The 21,946-nt window shown below is 37.3% G+C and overlaps 1 protein-coding gene across 1 annotated transcript in view; it reads left to right on the plus strand.

The window, feature by feature from the left end:
- The first annotated feature begins 832 nt into the window (after window positions 1-832).
- The window catches only part of adcy8 (adenylate cyclase 8 (brain)), a 190,424-nt gene continuing 169,310 nt past the window's right edge, over window positions 833-21,946 (plus strand). The window contains exon 1 of the mRNA XM_041241855.1: window positions 833-2,881. Coding sequence (XP_041097789.1) covers window positions 2,012-2,881 — 870 coding nt within the window. The 5' untranslated portion in view covers window positions 833-2,011. The remainder of the gene's footprint in view (window positions 2,882-21,946) is intronic.

Consider the following 21,946-nt stretch of genomic DNA (forward strand, 5'->3'; position numbering starts at 1 on the left):
AAACAACAAAACTAAAAGCAATCAATTGTGTCAATTAGAAGGACATAGATCGTGTCTACTTTTACTATTTAAAAATATATATATATATATATATATATATATATATATATATATATATATATATATATATATATATATATATATATTAATCACAAAAAGAAATTGTGGAAAAAATTGACTCTACTAGGTCAAAAATCGATTTTTGTAGATAAAATCTCAGGGCTTGGCACAGACAGCTCCTCTTCCACAGGCAGACAGAGACTTGAACTGAGCATGTGCCCAGTGAGTGATGGCACTCTAGCTTGCTTCTGATTTGGAGAAACTAAAGGTATTACAACCATCCCATTTGCAGAAATTAAAGGCTTGCTGACATAAAGGGGTTTAACAGTACAGTGTTTTTAGCAAAATATGAGAGAAAATCTGTCCAGTAGTTGTGTGGGAGAATTGTCCAAAAAACGGTAGAGTCCTGGTAAATAAGGTCTGCAGGTTAACAGGTCTGCATGAGTCATTTTATTTATGTAACATATTCTGGGGACCCTGGCTTGAAGGTACCATACTGTACTTCAAAGTATGTGTGCCAAATAACTATAAAACCTGTTTTCCTATTTTCCTCTCTCCCTCTCTCATTGGTAACTTGGTTTATCTTTCTTCCAGCTGCAGTATTATCATTAATGACAAAGGAATGCAAGTGTATTTATATAGGGTGACGTCATATGGACCCAGCTGACACCATTTGCCCTACCTCCTCAGCCTAGGTCTTTGCTCCGCTAATCCAGTCTATACTGAGCTCTAATGCTATCAACATTAATTCTAGCCAAGAGAGGAAGCACGGCTCCCTTTTATTATCCTGCATACAAATCGCCAGTGAAAACCACACACAGGGAAAGAAACGCATTTTTTGCTACATGGTTACAGTCAGATGCTTTTTTGGATATTTATTTTTTCATTGGAAAAGTATTGATTTGGTTCAGAAGGACTTAAATGTAAGTATGGTAAACGTATTGCTTGTGGATCGTCTTTCGTAACAAGGCTCGTCTGGAGTATTATTCAGCTATCTGTACATTGGCCATATGTTAAGTCATTTTGAAGATAAACGGTCTTATTGATGGAAAACATCTAACTTTGCTAATCAAATTCACAACCGTTTTTCGTTATGAGAATATGCAACAGAGTATGTGTACATAAACAGAACAAGTTGAAGATTTTTTCAAGCAAATCTGAAGACCTTGGCACAAAATTCCATGCGATTAATATATTTATATACAACTTACACAGTTGGACCGATTGTTCAAAATGGAAGCATTCTACTGTAATAGTTATGAGCTATGCTTTATTTGAACATATTGTTTGATAAACTGCAGATATCAAATTGATCAAATTGAAAGACCTGATTATATTAATTATTAGATAACAACGTAATGTCTATACATGCAGCTACATGGAATACACTAATAAAAGTGTTAACTTATTAAACTTAGCAAAAATGGGTTTATAAACTTCTTTACCGTGGACTGTATGCAACAGTACCGCAGTGTTGTATAACTACCGTGGTCTCATCTTCAAAGTTACTTCTGAATATTATGAACAGACTGCTGCTAAATATTACCTTGGATAAAATGGGTTTAATAAATCTTGTTAAATGTTAAGTCTATTGCGAGTGATTACACAGTCGGCACAATGTCCGTACACGTTCTACTATTGGATGTTAACCGTATAAAAATATATACAATCCAAAGCTTTGTAACCTAGACTAAAGAGTAGTGTGTTGCTTATTTAAAATGAGACGTGACAATTTTTCGAAAATAGACAACATTTTGCGGCAGTTTTTAAAATTAAACTCCTGGAGAAAGGACTTATGAATGTGATCTATGTCAGATTTATTCAATCTGATCATCCCCAAATACAAGGATACATGTGCCATTGGTTTCAGAATGGAAAATAAAAAAGCAACCCGTATATTTGCTTAGATTTTCTTTTTAAATAAAGTAGTACGCTGAAACTGTTTCAAAAAATGGAATTATCTGAAGTTAAATGCTCAAGTGCAAATGACGAGCTGTATACCATTAACAAAACCTCGATCAGTAACAGCAGCACAAGACCCAAAAGACTTCTTTGGCAAAATGCTGTCAGGCACATTACAGAGCAAAGATTTATACACGAACAAAGCAGCACCAAAACCACAACTTCGGACGACTCCTACAGCCAAAGCATTAGAAAGCAGTCTGCAAGCAAAACATCAATAGGGGACAGGCATAACAATGGTGGGACCAAGGTGTTCCCGGAAAGGGCAAGTAGTGATTTGGGCTTCCTGCAACTAGACTGTGCCCCGAGTAACTCGGACTTCTTCCTTAACTGGGGATACACCTACAGAGGAGTCATCTTCCCAACGTTGAGAAACTCTTTTAAATCCAGGGACCTAGAGAGGCTCTACCAGCGTTATTTCTTGGGACAGAGACGTAAATCAGTGGTAGTCATGAACATCCTGGATGTGCTTACCAAGCTCACCCTACTGGTTCTTCACCTTACCTTGGCTTCTGCCCCAATGGACCCAATAAAAGGGATGTTACTGGGCTTCTTCACATGCATTGAGGTGCTGATATGTGCCTTAGTGGTGTTTAGGAAAGACACGACCTCTCACAGCTACTTGCAATACAGCGGTGTGGTGACTTGGGGGACTATGGCCACTCAAATTTTGGCATCAAGACTTGGGTATGGCCTCCTTGGGGATGGTATCGGTTACGTGCTCTTCACTCTCTTTGCCACTTACAGTATGCTTCCATTGCCACTGACGTGGGCTATACTAGCTGGATTGGTGACCTCTATTCTTCATATTGTGGTGCAACTGTTTACCCCCCAAAACGCAATGATTTTTACAAACCAGGTAGGTATTATGAAACAACCCCACCATTTCATTATTAATTTAGACAACGTGCCAAAATAATGTTGAATGGCAGTTTTGTAAATATATATATATATATATATATATATATATATATATATATATATATATATATATATATATATATATATATATCCATAAAAACATCATTATATATATATATATATATATATATATATATATATATATATATATATATATATATATAATCACCTGACACAACACATGTATAAAGATTATTTCTAACCAAACACTTAAAAAAAAAAAAAAAAAAAAAAAAAAACTTAACTTCGTAATTGTAAAGTGATGATGTACTTGGATATATATATAATCAAGTACACATATTTAATCATGTCCATCACTCGCCGAATACATTATTATTATTATTATTATTATTATTTATTATTATTATTATTATTATTATTATTATTATTATTATTTATTGTTTCTGTCTATCTCTTTAGTAGCCACCTAACAAAAGAAAAACGTTATTCAACTAGACGCATTTGTGTTCTATTTAAATATATTGCCCTGACGTCTACAATCTTATGCAATTCTCCTAATTAGATTATGCGCAAAATAATCAATTCTTCTGTATCTTATGTTATTTTACAAGTAACAAAACATTGGACCCATTGCCGAAGAGAATGATACACGGAGCTGTCCAGATAAAAGGTTCTGAAAGGCATTCGCCCTGTCTACAAAATGCATTTTTGGCTCCCTCTAGAGTAAATTCATTGTGTCCACGCTTTCATTATACTTCCCACTTACATGAACATTTTGAACACATAGCTATGTTTTTATCTTGTATGTTTAGTCTTTTTATTTTTTCATTCATGTGAGGTAAAATTCAGGGCTTCTGGGAGGAAAGATTAATATGTAAGGACGGGCTATAGTGGCAGCCAAAACCAAACTAAAAAGGCATATTTGCTTTTCACCTTTGGTCTGTTCTGTCAGCCGTGAATGGATAATTTCCCTTAAGTGGTTTACATTTAAAATAAGACAATAATGTGTGTTAAGTGAGGATTCTTCTTCTTCTCATAATTCTCACTTTTACCTAGAACTGATAAATAACACAAATTGATGCTGTGCGCTGTATGAGACAAGTGGGACAAAGAAACAGAGTGACTTTTCACTTGTCATCTACAGCGGAGTATACATCTTAATATATACATCACAGTATACAGTATTCTTACTGAAAGAACTGTTATTGAATGTTTCAATCTCATTAGAAAGAGTGTAAAATCCGTATTGAACCACTGTAAAATATATGCTGGTGTATTTAATAGCATATATAATATGTAGACTGCATGTTCAGTATTGCTACTCTAATCCTGTGCTTCCTCTACTTCACTGGTGTGAAAAAGGATATGGGGTTCAGGCTCGGCTGGACTAAAAAAAAAAAAAAAAAAAAAAAAAAAAAAAAAAAAAACAAAAAAGGGGAAATTGGGTTAAGCCGAGGGGACACTAATGTAGAAAGGGACACTTTTTGTAGAAGAAAGTGACGTACACGCTACTTTGTTGCAAGCAACTGTTTAAGGACTGTTGATATTGTAAGAGCAACATTACGTCATAGAATAAATCCACAAACGAAAGCGATGTAAAAGGTCATGTGACTAGCTTCTTTGAAGGATAAATAAAACAAAGAAATGGCAGAGAAAATTAATGCGAAGCTGGTGTGGGATATTGTTGTGGGTTTTTTTTCAGGGTGATTTAAAAAAAAAAAGGTTTTTTTTTTTTTGTTTGTTATTTTTGTTTGTTTTTTTATAGGTGGTATAAACAAGTAAATAAGTGTTCATGAGTCCATTCCTGGTAGTTAATGACCAATATGTCTTTAATGCCACGTGATGTAGTGGAGCGGCATTAAAGCCTACACGATTATTAATACCATATTCATTGAAAAGACGATTTACTATTATGAACTGTTTTAAACATAATGACTTGGCAAAAAAAAAAAAAAAAAAAAAAAACCAATACTGAAGCATCAGAACGTTGATGTTATTTAATTGCAGAGGTGTGTGCGTTTAAAGTTATGTTTTACAGTAGTCATTTTGTCTCAAATACAGGCTTTCATTTGATAGTATCCAATAGTATTGGATAAAGCAAGCCCTACTTTTTGTTTAAAGCCGTTTGAACACTGCAGTTCAGCAGACGCAACTTGCAAATATTACAGTTACCGATATCGGATTTGTAGAAAAAAAAAAAAATCCTCATCTGATATAATTAGGAATTCTGTTTAAAATAATATCATTTAAAAAAATAATAATAAAATAAAAATATAACAATAATCACGTTTCAGCTTTCCTGTATTTACATTTAGTTTTGTTACACATTTACACACACACACACAAAAAACAAAAAACAAAAAAAACAAAAAAAAAACAGAAAAACCTTGAACCAAAACATTCAAGCCAAAAAAGAGGGTAGTGCAAACATTACTAATACAATCTGTACATAAATATTGAAGAATAGTGTATTTTATTATATTGAAAAAAAAAAATGCTGGTGAAAATTATGTGTACACAAAAAAACAGCAATAAACATACACGCGTAATATTTATATTAACCTCGTCATTTTTGTTCTGAATGTGTTGTTTTTGGCTTGAACGTTTTTCTGTTTTACTGACAGATACTTTATATTCACAGAATCTAATACTCACTATATCTTCTGCCCAATAATATTAATAACAATTTGTATTACAATTTTAAACGTTTTTTGTTACGTATATTGGAAAATATGGCATTCTGCGTCAATCAGATTTATGAAAAGGATTAAAAAACAACCTTACTGAATCCATACTCCCTTTAAAAATATCAAAACTCCCTGAAAGCATTGATGGAAGGGTTAACCGGGTGGAAATTAGATTGGAAGGAATTCAGTCACTTTATAATGCCCACTAGGAATGAATGAATGAATGAATGACTACCTCCCATACCTTAGGTGAGTTTAGGCATATAATACAGGTGCTATTCAGACAAACAACAGGGACAAAATATTTAAAAAAATTAATACAAATCATGTCAATTAAAAATATTGTTTAGGTCAGGCAATTAAAGTAGTTTAGTTAGAGGGCCCGGTTCTTATATATATATATATATATATATATATATATATATATATATATATATATATATATATATATATATATATATATATATATCTGTGGATAGTAGCTTTTGTCATATACTACAGAACACATTGTATGTGGTGACATCTGGACCATTTTGTTATAGACTGCTTTTAGGTTGGGACCATTTTGAAATGTTATTTAAAGCTCTAAGCTTTCAAATGGTTTCCTTGATTGTCTGTTTTAATGTTCTACACACACCGTATTTACCTTACTCAATATAATGGCAATTCAATTTATTGTAGAAATATAAACAACTCCAAGTGATAAGTATCTTTTAAAACAGCTGCTTTGTGCACTGGGTTTATCAGTGCAGGAAGGCACAGGGGAAGTCTGATAGTATATCTCATTTTCTAGACTAGGCTTCCACCGTGCTAGAAGCTGGTAGTTTACAGATGCTCATTCATTTCTGAGGGGCAAGCACTCAAGTCTCATGCTTGCTTGGTGTCTAGGAACTGTTTATCTCAATCGACTAATGAATTGATTTTGGAGGTTTAATGCAGTCAGGGTTAAATCTCAAAATCTTTACTTGCTATTGGTTTGCCAGTTTGAGTCCCACACTTGTTAAACAGTCCAGAAATTCTCTCACAGTTACTCTCACTTTACAGCCAGCAAGATGCTAATAACCAATACAATTGCAGAAAACTATGTCTTATCTTTGAAGTTATCCTTCATGTTGTAATTTGCTAACCGGCAATTTTTATACTTTATTGTATTTATGACACTTGTTATATTTCACCCTCATGTGGAGTCAGTTTGGCACCCGTCTTATGTTATTTGGTACAGTATAAAAATGGATGACTGTATACATAATGTATATTGCACTACTACTGGGTTTTGGAGGGTGGCAACTGCAAGTTATTGTGTTCATTCCATTAAATATTGTATTGCAGAAAGCTGGTAGTTTACAGATACTCATTCAATTTTTGGGGGTTGTATTCATTCCAACATACATTGTTCATTTGCAGCCTACATATAGATTCTGATGTGTGTTTAAACATAAGAAAACACTTTCTTGTGTTGCACGTTTTGAGTTGAAAACTAGATCAGTTAAAAAAATCTTGATTTCTCTTCAGTTTAAGGAAAATAGCACATGATTCTGCTGATGTATAATAACTTTTCTTCAAGATAGTGTGGTGTTTGTTTTAGAATGCTGTGTACTACATATGCATGCATGCTTGCTGCCCCTTGAGGTGTCCTTGAATACAAACGTTCACATCCCAAGGACATATCCTGCTGTTGAAATTTAAACAAAATGCGTGCCATCTAATTGTGCCAGCTGTGGTGGCAGTCTCTATGAGAAAAAATAGCGTGATCCTGCATTCCTCCAATGTCACATCTTCACTGCATTGGCAAAGCTGATTTATATATATATATATATATATATATATATATATATATATATATATATATATATATATATATATATATATATGTATAGATGTTGTATGTTGTATGTTGCTTTTTCATACATTTTTACACCAAGTACATTTTAGGTTGCTGGATATAATCATCCTATATTTTACTTTGTGAAATATGAGTTTGGTGACTAAATGTAATTCTTCCCAAGCTTACTCTTGTGTACCTAATCAAAAGCAATACCATTGTTTACATTCCCTAAAGGTAGCTGCAGGCATCCTCCCTCCTTTAAGTCATGTGTTATTTTCTAACCCTTACCCTAACCCTTATTAAGTTGGTTCTGAACTCCTACAGCCAGGTTTTTAAATACACTGAACTCCTACAGCCAGGTGTTTAAATACACTGAACTCCTACAGCCAGGTGTTTAAATACACTGAACTCCTACAGCCAGGTGTTTAAATACACTGAACTCCTACAGCCAGGTGTTTAAGTATTCTTGAAATGTGTTTAAGTACACTTCACCTATATTGTTGCACTCTACTGTCCTAAGGTACTCCACAGCAAATGTGTCTTTTTTGCTAACATACATTACCCAGTCAAAACTAGCTATTGCTAACACCTCTGCATAGCAAGGTGTGTTGTGGGAGTAGTCGTAAACCTGCTAATGTCAATCAATTTACTTTCTGCAGTTGCTCAGGGAAACAAAAATTAATAAATCTCTACACATTTTTGGTTACACGGATAACACTTTTTAGGAAATACCTGTAGCTGATATTTTCATGGTCTTTTAAAGTAACAACATACACTTTTAAATAAATGAATGAATGAGGTCCAACATTTAACAAATGGAATCTTTATGATATTGATTCTTGGAGATACCAGAGTTGTGACATGTCTGAAAATAACATGCAAAGGCTTGAAGCCTGGAGCCAGCTGGGTTCTTATCTTAATGGTCTTTGGTCGGTACTGCTTTGAGTTCACAAGTGAAAACCTGTTAGATGCAAAGTGATTTGTAGTGCTCAGGTGGTATATAAGCTAAATTTGAGAGTTATGGTTTACCCTTTTGCATTCTACATATTTAGATTTTTAATATCAAAACTGATTTTGTGCAATGGCAAACATTAAGTCACAAGAGCCTAGAGAGGGAAATTATAATCACATTGAACTTGTGTTATTTTTATAATATATGAAAATAATTTGTTAAAAAGAATAGATATTTTTAGTTTTAAATACAAAGTTAAACATCAAACTATAATGTATGTCTCTTGCATACCTATTTTAGGTACCAGTATGTCTTCAGAAGCTTAATACCAAAGACATTTTTGGTTTTCTTGGTCATTGTTGAATGAAAACTTTTAGTAAATATTTATAACTGTATTCCTACAGTATTCTGACATTGTAATATCTGACATTTTTTTAACGTTTAACCTTGTCGCACTGTTGTTAATCAGAGTTTGACACTTTATTTATGTGAGCATTCATAATGCAAAGTAGCTTCAAATTATGATGTTAAAGATAGTATATTAGAGCCTGAATCTGACAGACAGTCTTTTACATCATGGTTACAAAGAGTACGATTTAAGTGTTTATCTCAAATCATTGTTTTAACCACTCTGTGACAGTCACATAACTTTTTTTTCTGGATAGAATAAGAACAACTACTGCATGATTTTAAAAAGGGGCAAAATAAGGACTAGATCTAAAAATTATTTTTAAAACCTGATTAATGTAACCACATCAATTGATTTATATTTTTAAAGCAACAGCAAGTGAATTCACAACTCAATTCATCTAAACCCTTTGAAAGCCAGATACATAGTGACCCAAATCAGCTTTTAGAAATCACTTTGCGACCTCGTTCTTATTTTGCCCCTTTTGAAAATCATGCTGTTTATTGTCTATAATTTATTTGAAAATTATGCTGTTACTGTCCAATTTATTTCAAACAAATTTTGTTGCTATCATGGTGATCAGGCAAGCCCTCACTGCTACTAGTTATCCTGAGGTGCATTCATTTTTGTGCCTGTCCCTGTGACTGGATTTGTTTTCCAGGCTACTGTATAAACTGTCAACAAGGCAGTTTTATATGAGTAAACATTGATACATTCTGGCATGCGGTACCTTTTCCTATTGGCCCCCCTACCCATATCTGATGAATGACCTAACAATACTAATGATCTCACAATATGTATGTATTCATCTGTACCAATACTTAGTATAACACTAGCCACTGAATTCCAGGTGGGCCAGATGTTATCACCTCCCATATATAGTAACAAGGATCTGTGACATGGAGTACCTCCTGGTTTGACCTCAGATGGTAAATAACACAATCAGTTTAGATTGGATTACCTCCAAGCGTCTATTAAAAGCCATTCAAATGGGTTGGGGATTAATTATATTGTAAATATATTTAGAATGCACTTTCCTCTCTTAGACCTATTAGTTACTTTAATGGTGCCAACAACAAGAGTGTACAAACCTTTAGGCTTTAGCAGACAAACAAGAACCACAAAATACTTTAACAAGCAAGAACATCCATCTCTTGATGATGTAGGCCCCAAAACTTGGCCATGTAGTATTGACATTGACTGGTTCCAAAGGGGACAGGTTTCTATTAATCGTTCAGAAGAACATGTTTGATTAATGAGTTGCATTGATGTAATGTAATGTGGTAAAGAGCTCATTAATGAACACATGGGAGGGAGTTCTCATATCAGCCCCAATTAAAGTAAGGACAGCAGGATAGCAGAGGGAGATTATATTGGTTACACCAAAGATGTCTATCCACTGTAGCAGAGTTGTAACATTACAGATCAGAACACTGTTTTATTATGCAGTGATGCAGAAGCAGTCGCTCAAGCACTTCCAACCAGTTGAAATATGGGATAGCTGAGAGCCTTGAGGGAATGTAGTTGAATGATGAAAGTTCTGATAATTATAATGAGTGTTAAGATATTGGTGTGTTTATACGCTACATTTTTCCATAAATAAAGGGGCATAACACAACTACCACATTGCAGGTTACTGTAGGAAACAACTGTGGACAACACCACCCAAAATTAAAATGATTTAGTTTACAGATCCATTTTAAGTGGTTCTATTTATGAATCATGTAAAAATAGGTATTTATTTTATTTTTATAACATGTTATAACATGTTATTTTTTAAATTGTATTGTATTCAGTGTTGTTATTTCAATGACCACTTACAACACATCCTCAAAAAGGTTTCTATAAAACTTCTATTAACACTTTATATCCCCCTCAATGGGTGACACCAGAATAAGCTGCATATCTTATGTTGTCCTCACACAGTTTGGCAAGTAGTATGGCATTTATCTTATAAATGTACTGAATGGCAATGAACCAGCATGTCTCATAGGTCACAATATAAAACAACAGCCCTCACTAGCTAACCTATACAGCTTTCAACCAGGCAAATCTACAAAGAGATCTTGGATACTACATTTATTATAATGCTTTAAAGCTTCCCATTTAATAAATGATGAGAACTTAAGACAGGAAATGACCTAGATATGGCCAGAGAATCATGTACACTATGGTCAGCTTACACACTGCACATAATGTCAGTGGGTTACTTTAAGATCATATTCAATGACGTTGTTTATTATGTTGTATTGTATTAAATGGATAGAGCTTTCATAGGATTATAGATGTTTTTAGAGTAATTGTGGTGAGTCATTCAAACCCGTTTAGGGGAAGAGAGTGGTGGCCTGACAGTCCAGTATTTCTGTTACACATTGTTGTGTTTATGTGTTAATTCACTGATCACATTTCTTGTGGCTCAAAAGAATATTGATTTTGGTCACATACAGAAGTTTATGCAAATAGATTAAGGCAGAGTCATGTTAAGAGACAAAAATATAAGTATAAACTTTTATTTTGATATTGGAACCAATTTTCATAATCAAGTATGTGATACAAGAAGTTTGCTGTTTGGAGATCATTTCAATCAAGTGTGTTTTTTAATCTCTGCTAACAGGTTTGGCTTGCACAACATTTGTTTTTGTGCATACAATTATATTTTTAAACTAGGTTAGGGGGTTTAATTCCACATGGAATGTTGTATACAAAATAATAATTAGCAATTGTTAGTGTCACTAATTATGAAAAGGAAGAAAATACATTACTTTATTTTATAGACAGACATTATAAAAAGTTACAGTAATGAACAACAGATCTGTGACTTTTGTTTCCACACCATGTTCTCACAGCCACCTAACCTTATTGCTGAGCCGATAGCAAATTTTGTCATTCTCTCTTACCTGCCAAATTTAAACAGAATCAGACTTCTGGAAATAAAGTTATTTATTTATTTATTTATTTACTTACTTATTTAGTCTCTTAATTGTATTACTTTTTCTTAGCAGTTAATAATTCCGTCAATTAAGGAATGTTGATTGTCTTACACACTCGAGAAAGAGTACATCAAATCCCATTCGTCCTATATATATATATATATATATATTGTCTAGATTCTTCCATGGTAGTTAGTTCTTTGGTTAAATTGATTTTGCATTCAGTTTTAGGTTACCGATGGTAAACTGTTGTATATTTGTACACAGACCCCGTGGATTGATCAGTACTGGGGAATGTTGCTGTTTATGATACTGTATATGAGGTGCAGGTGTGCCAACATGCCTAAACCTGTCGCATTGCCATCTGAGAGGGTGTCGAGGGGTTTACCCTCTCCAGAGTTCCCAGAGAAGCCAAGTACGGCATATGGATTGTTATGATTAAATCATGATAGTGTATTTTAGATGATGAATGCACTGCATGACATTTGATGCATTTGACACTTTTATAAAGTTATTTGATAGTTTTATAACATTTCACAGCTTTATAAAGCTATTTGACAGTTGGTAAATTTGTTTAAGCATAACATGATGCTATTGACAGAGCATATTTGAAAAACCTTGTACACAGAAATGCAAGTAGGGAAACATCCTTATTATAATTAATGTGCAGCATATTATTCACTACTGGTTTAAGAAGATATTTCCTCTGATATTGATAGCCGTTTAAGCACCTCTATTTGTACATGTAAAGTCTTATTATATGAGAAAACAAGTAATACTTTGTAAATAGTAATGTAACAGTGTGAGGGTCTGAGCTTACCCACAATCACATTTATCAGCTCGAGAACATAGAGGTTTTTGGAACACAGGAAACAACAACTTGGTAGTTTTCACAGGCATAAATATTTATTTTGGCATAGGAAGGATACTTCACACAAATGACAACTGATGCTCACAGACTAACAGGTTATACACAAAATGACTGACGTTCACAGAGACAAGATCACGAATGACATGGCATTAAATAAGCCCCAGCCCTGCCTACTCCTAACAGGATGAATTATTCAGTAAACATTTACTACACCTGGAATGATTTTATACAAAAATAAACTCTTATTTAACATTCATTCCATTCATACTTTTTTACAATGAACGTTCATATATTTTACATTAAACATATTTTTTCCTTTAGACCTACATCAACACTGTCTTTGTATAGAAACAGACGATCGATAAACTATTGCAATATCCTATGTTTATTTGTTATTACCATTGTCATTATTCTCTAGTCCCTAACTCTTACCAATAAAAACTGAGCATTAATATTACCTCTTCTCTTGGAAGAATAGCAAATATATGGCTATAACAAAACACTTTTTTTCCCACATGTAAAGCCACGGCAACTTCATTAAGGTAAGCACCCTAATCTACGTAAAGCAATATATCGTGATTTAAAAAAAGATTCAATATCATCAGCCAGTCAGCTTCCAGCTATACAGGCATTAAAACACAGTAGTTCTATTGGACAGTAAATACTAAGCAAAGGCACAATCGGTCCAAATTAATTTTGTTATCCACCAAAACCAAACAATCACAGCCCTTCCTCTTGACTGCAGCACAAGCACATCACACTTTTTTTATGCGCTAACACTCATATGTATACAAAAAAGCTTGACAACTTTGATGAAAACTGGCGAAAATGAACAAAAAAAAATCTGTTTGATAGGGGTGGATAAAAATGTGTCCTGTACAATAAATGCAAATGAAATACTTTCTGAACCGAATTTTACGAGTTTCTGCATTATTTATAAGTTTCTGCAAGGATTATCATTTTTCACTCGGGGTCGCTCATCAAGGAGTTATTACACAACATATGGTTTTAATTTTATTATATTACACAATTAAAATATCTTTCATGTGACATTCTTGTTAAATGTAATGTACAGCCTACTTGAACATAATTGGTGGCTATCTTACCTATGGGTAACTTTTATTTTCAATGCAGAATGATAATAAAACGTTTCCTTTGATTAGTAGGTATTTTATTGACCCTTCAGAAATTGCTTCAAGGGCTTATTTTGAACTGAAATCAGTTTTTTGTATTTGTATCAGGTTCTTTGTCGTATTTTGACTCGACATATTATCTACACAGCAAAAGCAACTTTTCGGGAAATAGCCTGACCCAATGAAGGCATATGAAATAGGGAAGCAAAGTTTTGCTGACTTCAGAACTTAGAGACTTGAGAGCAAACCGCCAATGAAGAATGAACAAGCTGAAAACCTTCAACACTGCATGCAAGAAGGAGGTGAAGAGCAATGGGAGGACAATAATTCTGAAAGCAGACAGGGCACCCTTTGGTTGCATCATTTTGATGGCACAGAGCCACAACCTTCAGATGACAGACGTAAGTGAGTCAAAAGATTTATGTGGTGTTTGACACATACCGGGAAACATCTGTAAAGAACAGTGAAAGAACAGTTAGAGGGGAAAAGCCTTGACTCCAGCTATAAAGCATCACAGCCTTACAAATTGTAAGACAGTGGAGAAAATTTCTCAGCCAAGTCAGAAAAAAACAAGCCTCATCTCCTTTTTGGTGAATGAGTGGAAAAAAGGTACACTGATAGACTTAAGGATAAGGTACTCTTTGCAACTTCTGATGACAAATGGTACAAGATAACAAGGAGGTGCCTTATCTCAATAGTACACAACAGGAAGCAAATGGTAGCTTGTTGCTACATGCAGCACATTCTGTTGAAGAAGGCTACCAAGTGGTAACTATAAGCCCAGAGGACACTGATGTTTTCATCATATGCTTGGCATTCCAAGATTGCATCAGGACCCATGTCCTTGACATGGAGAAAATAGTAGCTGCTGTGGCACAAATGCTTGTCAGGCCCTCATGCATATACAGGATGTCACAGAGTCAGCACATTTCAGGCAAAGGGAAAGTAAGTGCCCTCAAAATCCTGAGTGCCAACAATTATGCATAGGAAGCCTCAGAGTTGGGGAAGGAATTGGATCTGTCTGAGGAGCTGATGGCAAATTGGATAAGTTCATATGCCTTCTCTATGTAGCCAAATCTGCTACAGTGAATGTAAATGATTTGAGATATCACCTGTTCTGTGTGAAGAATGGTAAGATTGAGAGTCACCAACTGCCCCCATGCAGAAACTGTTTAAATAAACATACCAAATGGGCCGATTACCAGGTTGCAATATGGAGGAAGTGTCTGGAAAAAGATCCAGAGACACTTACCCCTATTGGGAGAGGCTGTAAGTGGGAAACACAGGATGGGGAAGTGAAGCTTGCAATAGACTGGATGGAAGGACAGCCCATACCTCAGGCTGTGCTCGATCTACTGGCCTGCAACTGTCCCAGGAGGTGCAAACTGCCTAAATGTGTTTGCTTAGCAAGTGGCCTCAAGTGTAGACTTTGTGACTATGACAATCAGGCAAAGGGATGTGATGACAGTTCCTCTGAAGAAGAAACAGATGATGACGATTATGGTTTATAAGACATTGTCTCATATTTATATGAGACAATGTCTTAGAAAACATAAAACCAATAAACATTTAATGGGAGTGTAACAGGGGAGGTCTGTACTGACTGTCTGGTGCATGCGTGGTACTGCAGGACGAAGGCGGCATCCCCGTAAGATCCGCCTCTCAGTCATGGCGATGACACAGAGGTGGGGAAGAGGGTGTGTGGGCTTTTCCTCTCTCTGAGTGGCTGAGAAGCGGGCCTTGGGGGATTGCTCGGCCCATAAGTACTGCTCTTGGTTGTGCATTTGGGTGGCCGTGATCTAGAATACACAGAGATACTAGAGGAGAAGGCCGGTGGTTGGAACGAGTGACCAAAAGCAGGCAAGCATGGCTGAGGAAGATAGCCAGCTTGAAATAAACTGGTTATTAAAATATATGATTACGTACCCAAGGGGACATGTGTAGAGATAGGGGAACCTTGGCCAACCCAGTGTATAGTGCACAGCGAAGTGTAGGACGGAGACTCGAGCTGACTGGCATAGTGGCAATGGGGGCACTGTGTAAGCAACACTTTTGTTTTGTAGTTTTATTACTGTATTTTTTTCCCTTTTTATCTTTCGCCTTTGGTTTTCAATATTCTTTTGATCACCTGTGAGTGCGGAAGCAATGGACTGTACAGTTACTGGTAATATGGTAGATCTGATTACCATTGTCGGTACTCAGGCCACAGACAACAGCGCCCTCTGCGGGCTGAAATAAAGCACTGCTGAAATACAAAAAAGAGACCAATAAAACTGGGCACCTGTGCGGTGTTTACACTTCTGTCTCCCACGTCAGTGAATATCCATACCCTTCCACACGTGGTGTCAGATTGGGATTCACTGGCTGCTGCTCCTAACCCAATGCTACAGCGGCAAACAAAAAGGACGGCAGAGGATCGGCTGGACGCATACCTGGAGGTAATTGAGACCATAGTGATCTCTGCCGGGTGGGCCCAAGAGCAATGGGCTAGCTACCTCCTGCCCCAGCTGACGGGGGAGGCGCAGGCGACGGCGAGGACCCTGGATCCAGTGGCGATTATGGATTAACCCACACTGAAAGCTGCCATCCTCAACCGCATTGGTGCAACTTCAGAGGATTACTGGCGCAAATTCCGGGAGGAGAGCTTCTTGGCAGAGGAATACCCCAGGGGCATTGCACACCGCTTGCAGGATTACGCACAGGGATGGTTGAACCTGGGACCAACCACCACTGCCAGGCTGGTGGGGGTAATCGTGGTCGAATGGTTCCTGCAGTGCTTGGCTCCGGGACTGGGCTTGTGGGTACAACGGCAGGCACCCGCAACCCTGGATCGGGAGATCCAACTGGCAGAGCAATATCAGGCAGCAGAACCAACGCCTGGAAGCAGCGCTACTCCAGCATCATCCCCTCTATTGGCCCCCGGGAGTGCAAAGGGATTGGGGGGAGCAGTAGCCAAGTCTTTGGATGGAGCTTGACGGTGGGAGCTCCCGGCCTGAGTACTGGGGCAGAGTAGGGTCTCCCACTGGCTGCTGCAGTGTTGTACCAGGGTCTTGCGTGGTCACCCTACTATCGAGCCCCTTACATGGCTCCTGCGTCTCAACCTTCTGCTAAAGTGAGAAACCAGTTCACTGATGTGTGGAACAAGCTGGGAGGTGAACCACATTGACAGGGATTGCCCCGCTATAGGATGTGATGTCATCCGACCAGGTCAGACTGTTCCATTCCATCAGTCACTCCAGCAGACGAGTTTTGTTATTCCTATGTCAGTGGATGATACACAAACCCAGGCTCTCTTGGATTCAGGGTGTAGTCAGTCCCTGATGTAGGAGAGCTAAATCTCACCGGGGCATAAGCACATAACGGGACAGGAGCATATTAAATGTATTCATGGGAATGTACGCACTTATCCCAAAATATATGTAAATTTGAAAGTTGTCCATCAGGTGACGCAAGTACAACTGGGTTTGACCCAATGTGCATTTCGTTTTGAACTCTGAAGTTCTCTTTGGCCGATTTTATCAATGTGCCTTGGTTTCAACATCTTATCAGGTCGCACATGATCCACCATTTTACAATAAGCCTCAGAAATTGTATACGGTACAGCAATATTGATAATTGTTTTCAACTGCTTCAGGCCTGTTCAGAGTACTGTATTTGTAATGTCCACGTGAAAAACCAACTCAGGCTATAACCCCCCCCCCCCCCAACAATTTGATTGTATTTTTTTTTTTTCTCCTGGTTCATTTAAAAATGTTTTTATTATTCTTTTTTCGTGTTCTATATTTGGTTAAAAAAGAAAATACAAAAAACCCCACACAAAATAAGACTTTGCTTTATAGTATATTGATTAGATTTTGTCTACTTTCCCCATATCCCCCAAAACAATTTGCAATTACTGGTTTAATTTGATTCTTCTTCTCTCCATTAAAATTAAAAAAAAAAAAAAAAAAAAAAAAACCTTTACCTTTATCTTTTTTTATGAACTTTACGTTAAGCGTCTGACTAAATTTTAAAATGGCTTGGCTTTAATATATATATATATATATATATATATATATATATATATATATATATATATATATATATATATATATATATATATATATCCTCTGCTCTGACAACACAGGTTGTAATTGTATAGGATCTAATTTTATTATTGCATATTTGTATTATATAATTGTATTTGTACTGAGCAGTGGAGGTTTATTTTGGGGAGAAAATGGCAAGAAGGTGGTTCAGTGCAGATGCTGTTGCTAACCTCCTAACAGAGTCTGACTCAGAGTGATTTTGTGCCAGATGACCCTTTTTCTGGCACACCAGGTACCAGTGTGAACACAACTGTGTTTACTCAAATTAACATTTTTTAGTTGTTAATTTTTGAATATTTGGTAAAACACATCAATTTGTATGCCCAACAATATTTGGCACAGCATGGGAACAAACTGGGGCCATACTCTAAGGTGCACAAGTGTGTCCTCACAAATGTTTCTGAAATGAAAATGTTTTGGTGCTTATCGCTTCTAATGAGACTAGAGGATGAACCTAGAATGAATTTATTTTGGTCCACCAACCCAATCCATGCTGCCCCAATATTCTCCTCCCCAATGAGCTGGGAAAGATTACAGTTAATCTAGTTTCAACATTACAACAATTACCCATTTGTTAAATCTTTGTTGTCAGTCTACAGCATGTGAAAGCCTGAAAAGCTATATAAGTTTCACATATTTGGTATTTATTTATATTTTTTTGAGATGCACAGGTCCAAATATTATGTAAAATAAGTGACTTTTACTATACAGTGGCATTACCTCATTTAACAGATTATGGGTAACAAACCATTGAAGGGCAATGTTATGTTACCCATTTCTATTTTGTGCAGCTTAAAATACTTATGCCAGTGTATCTCATTCTTTGGTGGCGTGTTGGACACATGAAATTGGGGAGGGTGATATGCACTATCGGCTGCTAAGTGGGAAAGTCTATTTCTAAGTGGGAAAGTCAAAGTGGTCTGGTACCAGTCTAGAGCAGTGGTTTTCATCCTGTGGTATGCACCAACAGTTATTTTTTGACAATATAATTCCTCAAAACACAATGCTTCCTCAATCGCACCATTGTAATGTATCAATCTGTTTGTATTACTGAATAACACAGAAATGATAAATTACAGGGTTACTAACTGCGACTGAAATGGTTACAAATGCAACAAACATATTTTCACAGCTATTTTTAGGGGTTAGGCACAAAAATGCTACATCTCTTTTTAAAAGCAATTGTCAATGTTTATAAATGCAACACAGCGGTGTTACCACCATTACCATTATGTAAAACAGTATTTAGCATGAGATTTGTACTAAAGCAGAGTCAGCTGTTGCAAAGAAAACAAAGTTTATTTCTCAAACTGACCATTTAGAACACACAGAAATACTTGGAACTGTAATTAGAAAGTGTACTATGTAATGCAGCTTAGTTAATTGCAATATACAAAACAAAAAATACTAATAATTCAGCTCAGATTGTGCTAATGAAAATATGACAATGTGCTTGCTGTGGTGTATTTAGTATCGTAAATATAGCAGAAAGACCTCACTGCAATTTAAACGTGTTTTTACTGAAGAATTGTAATGAACCCTCTCTGATTCATTATTAATTATACGTGTAGCGATTCTGCTACCACCACCTTTTATTATACCGGAGTGTCCGGTTGGAGAATGTGAACAAACTTGACAAGGCAACCCTGTATCATAAAAGAGATATTTTTATTTTTATTTTAAACAATTATACTCTGATAGTTCAGCTCACAGGGCAAGAATCTGAGGATACATCTCAGTGATCTCACACACACCCCCACACACACACACACACACCCACACACACACACACACACACACACGCACACACTCCTATCCTATAAAAGTATTTGTCAAGAATTCACACAACACACAGCAAATTCATAATTCGAATCAAATATCACACAAAGAATAATTAAATATAGCAATACAATATGTGCAAACTACACGCCAAAACAAAAACAATAGTGATTAGAGATCGGTTTTAGTGTAATGCGAGGGTGTCGACACCCTCCCACCCCGGATCCAATATAGTTCATAATTTTAAAATGGGATGGCAGGTAAGTAAGAAATGTTTAGAAACTACAAAATGTCTTAAACAAACACCCGAGCAACACGAAAGTTATTCAAAGGGGGAAAAAGTAAACAATAGTCAGAGATGCTACTTAATTTATGTGCAGACTGCAGTCCTGTAGCAACGTTCATATGGTTTCTTTCTTCCCATGCCTTGTCTCGAATTCTCCAGTCATCACCAGCCGCCAGCAAACTTCTTATCCTGATCTCTTTCTTTGTATCTCTCCATTCTCTCCGCAAGCAGTCTCGCTCCTTTTTATCGGTATCTCATCAACTAATGTACCGCACCTGAGGTTATTCACCCTCTGTCCAATGGAGGGGGACACGCCGCCCCCGCCCCCCTCCCTGTCCCCTTTTCCGCAGTAACTACAGAACAAGCGGTATGTAAATCATAAGAGCTGTCTGTGTTCCATGCTGTCAGATGAGGATGTCACGAACACTGAGCATGGCAGCTGCAGCACAACGATAGGTTGCGGATGCAACCCTGGTTCCCTGAAAGAGAAGATAACCATCAACGTATGGGACATTGCCGTCAGGCAGTAGGGATTGGCTGAGCTTTATAACAAAGCTGCCGTGTAAGCCCGCCCCCCTGGGAGCTTACTATACACAGCGCGCAGAGACTCTCTTCCTCTTTTGCTCTTCGGGCCGAGAAGGCTTCCGGAGCGACATTGCGGGTTGATGGTTATTTTCTCTTTCAGGGAACTGGGGTTGCATCCGCAACCTATTGTTCCCTTTCAATTCGAAAATAACCATCAAATTTGGGAACAGTGTACCCAAGCCGTCGCGAGGGAGGATTCGCGGCAGTAGGACAGACTTATATCCTAACGCAATTGCGTAGGCAATACATCTAGGCATATGCGGAGCTGCGCCTCAGCGTCTATGCTCGCAATGACACCTGTCCTAAGGTGGGGTATTAGACACTACATCAGCATCCTGAGGTGCCATAGAGTGTAATACAGATGCTCCAAATAATGGAGCAGAGGAATCCAGCACGTTTAACCTGTAAATCCTCATAAAGATATGCGGTGTAGCCCAGCTGGCTGCCGCGCAAATATCAGACACTGGCACCCCTCTGAAGAGGGCCCAGGATGTTGCCATACCCTGGTGGAATGCACCTTCAACTGCCCTGGCGGTGGAAGGCCTGCAGACTCATAGGCTAATTTAATAGTATCCACTATCCAGTGGGAAAGGTGTTTTTGTGACAACGGCTGACCCAAGGTCTTAGAACCATGGCATATGAACAGTTGTTCTGTTTGCCTCACGGTCTTAGTACGGTCAATATAACACCTCAATGCCCGCACAGGGCAGAGCATGTGTAACCGTTGTTCCTCTGGAGAGGAAAAGGGAGGAAGATGGAACGAGAGCCATCAACTCGACCGGCTGGTTCATATGGAACGGAGATATAAGCTTTGGCAAAAAGGCTGGATTTGGGCGCATGGAGACCTTAGAACCGTCTCCTGCGAAGCGGATACATGAATGATGCACTGACAGTGCATGTAACTCGCTGAAGTGTTTTGCTGACACTACCGACAGCAAAAATGCGGTTTTCATAGATATGAGCTTCACATCCACTGTGTGGTGAGGCTCGAACGGTGCCTTGGTAAGGGCTTCTAGCACCATGTCAAGGCTCCATGACGGTAAGTTGGTCATTCTTGGAGGTCGCAAGTGTCTTGCGCCTTTAAGGAACTGAGATGCCAAAATATGGCAACCCGGTGAGAATCCGTCAATGCGTACATGGCAGGTTGATATGGTGGCTAAATACACTTTAAGTGTAGAGGGAGATTTCCCTTCATCTAACAGTTTCTGCAGAAACTGTAATATTACTGCCATAGGGCAAGATATTGGGTCATGGCCCCCCGCCAGACACCAATCTTGGAACAACTGCCATTTGTACATGTACTGCGACCTGGTAGAGGGCTCTCTAGTGCTCCGAATGGTCGAGATCACTGCTGTCGAAAGCCCTAAGGCTGACAGGCACTCTCGTTCAGGGGCCAAGCCCATAGCTGCATGAGCTTGGGGTTCGGGTGCCAAAGCTGTCCTTCGGCCTGGGACAATAGGTCTGCTCGCAGGGGAAGCTCCTGCAGTTGACCATGTA

Source organism: Polyodon spathula, chromosome 3 (genome assembly GCF_017654505.1).
Source record: "Polyodon spathula isolate WHYD16114869_AA chromosome 3, ASM1765450v1, whole genome shotgun sequence".
Lineage (NCBI taxonomy): Eukaryota > Metazoa > Chordata > Actinopteri > Acipenseriformes > Polyodontidae > Polyodon > Polyodon spathula.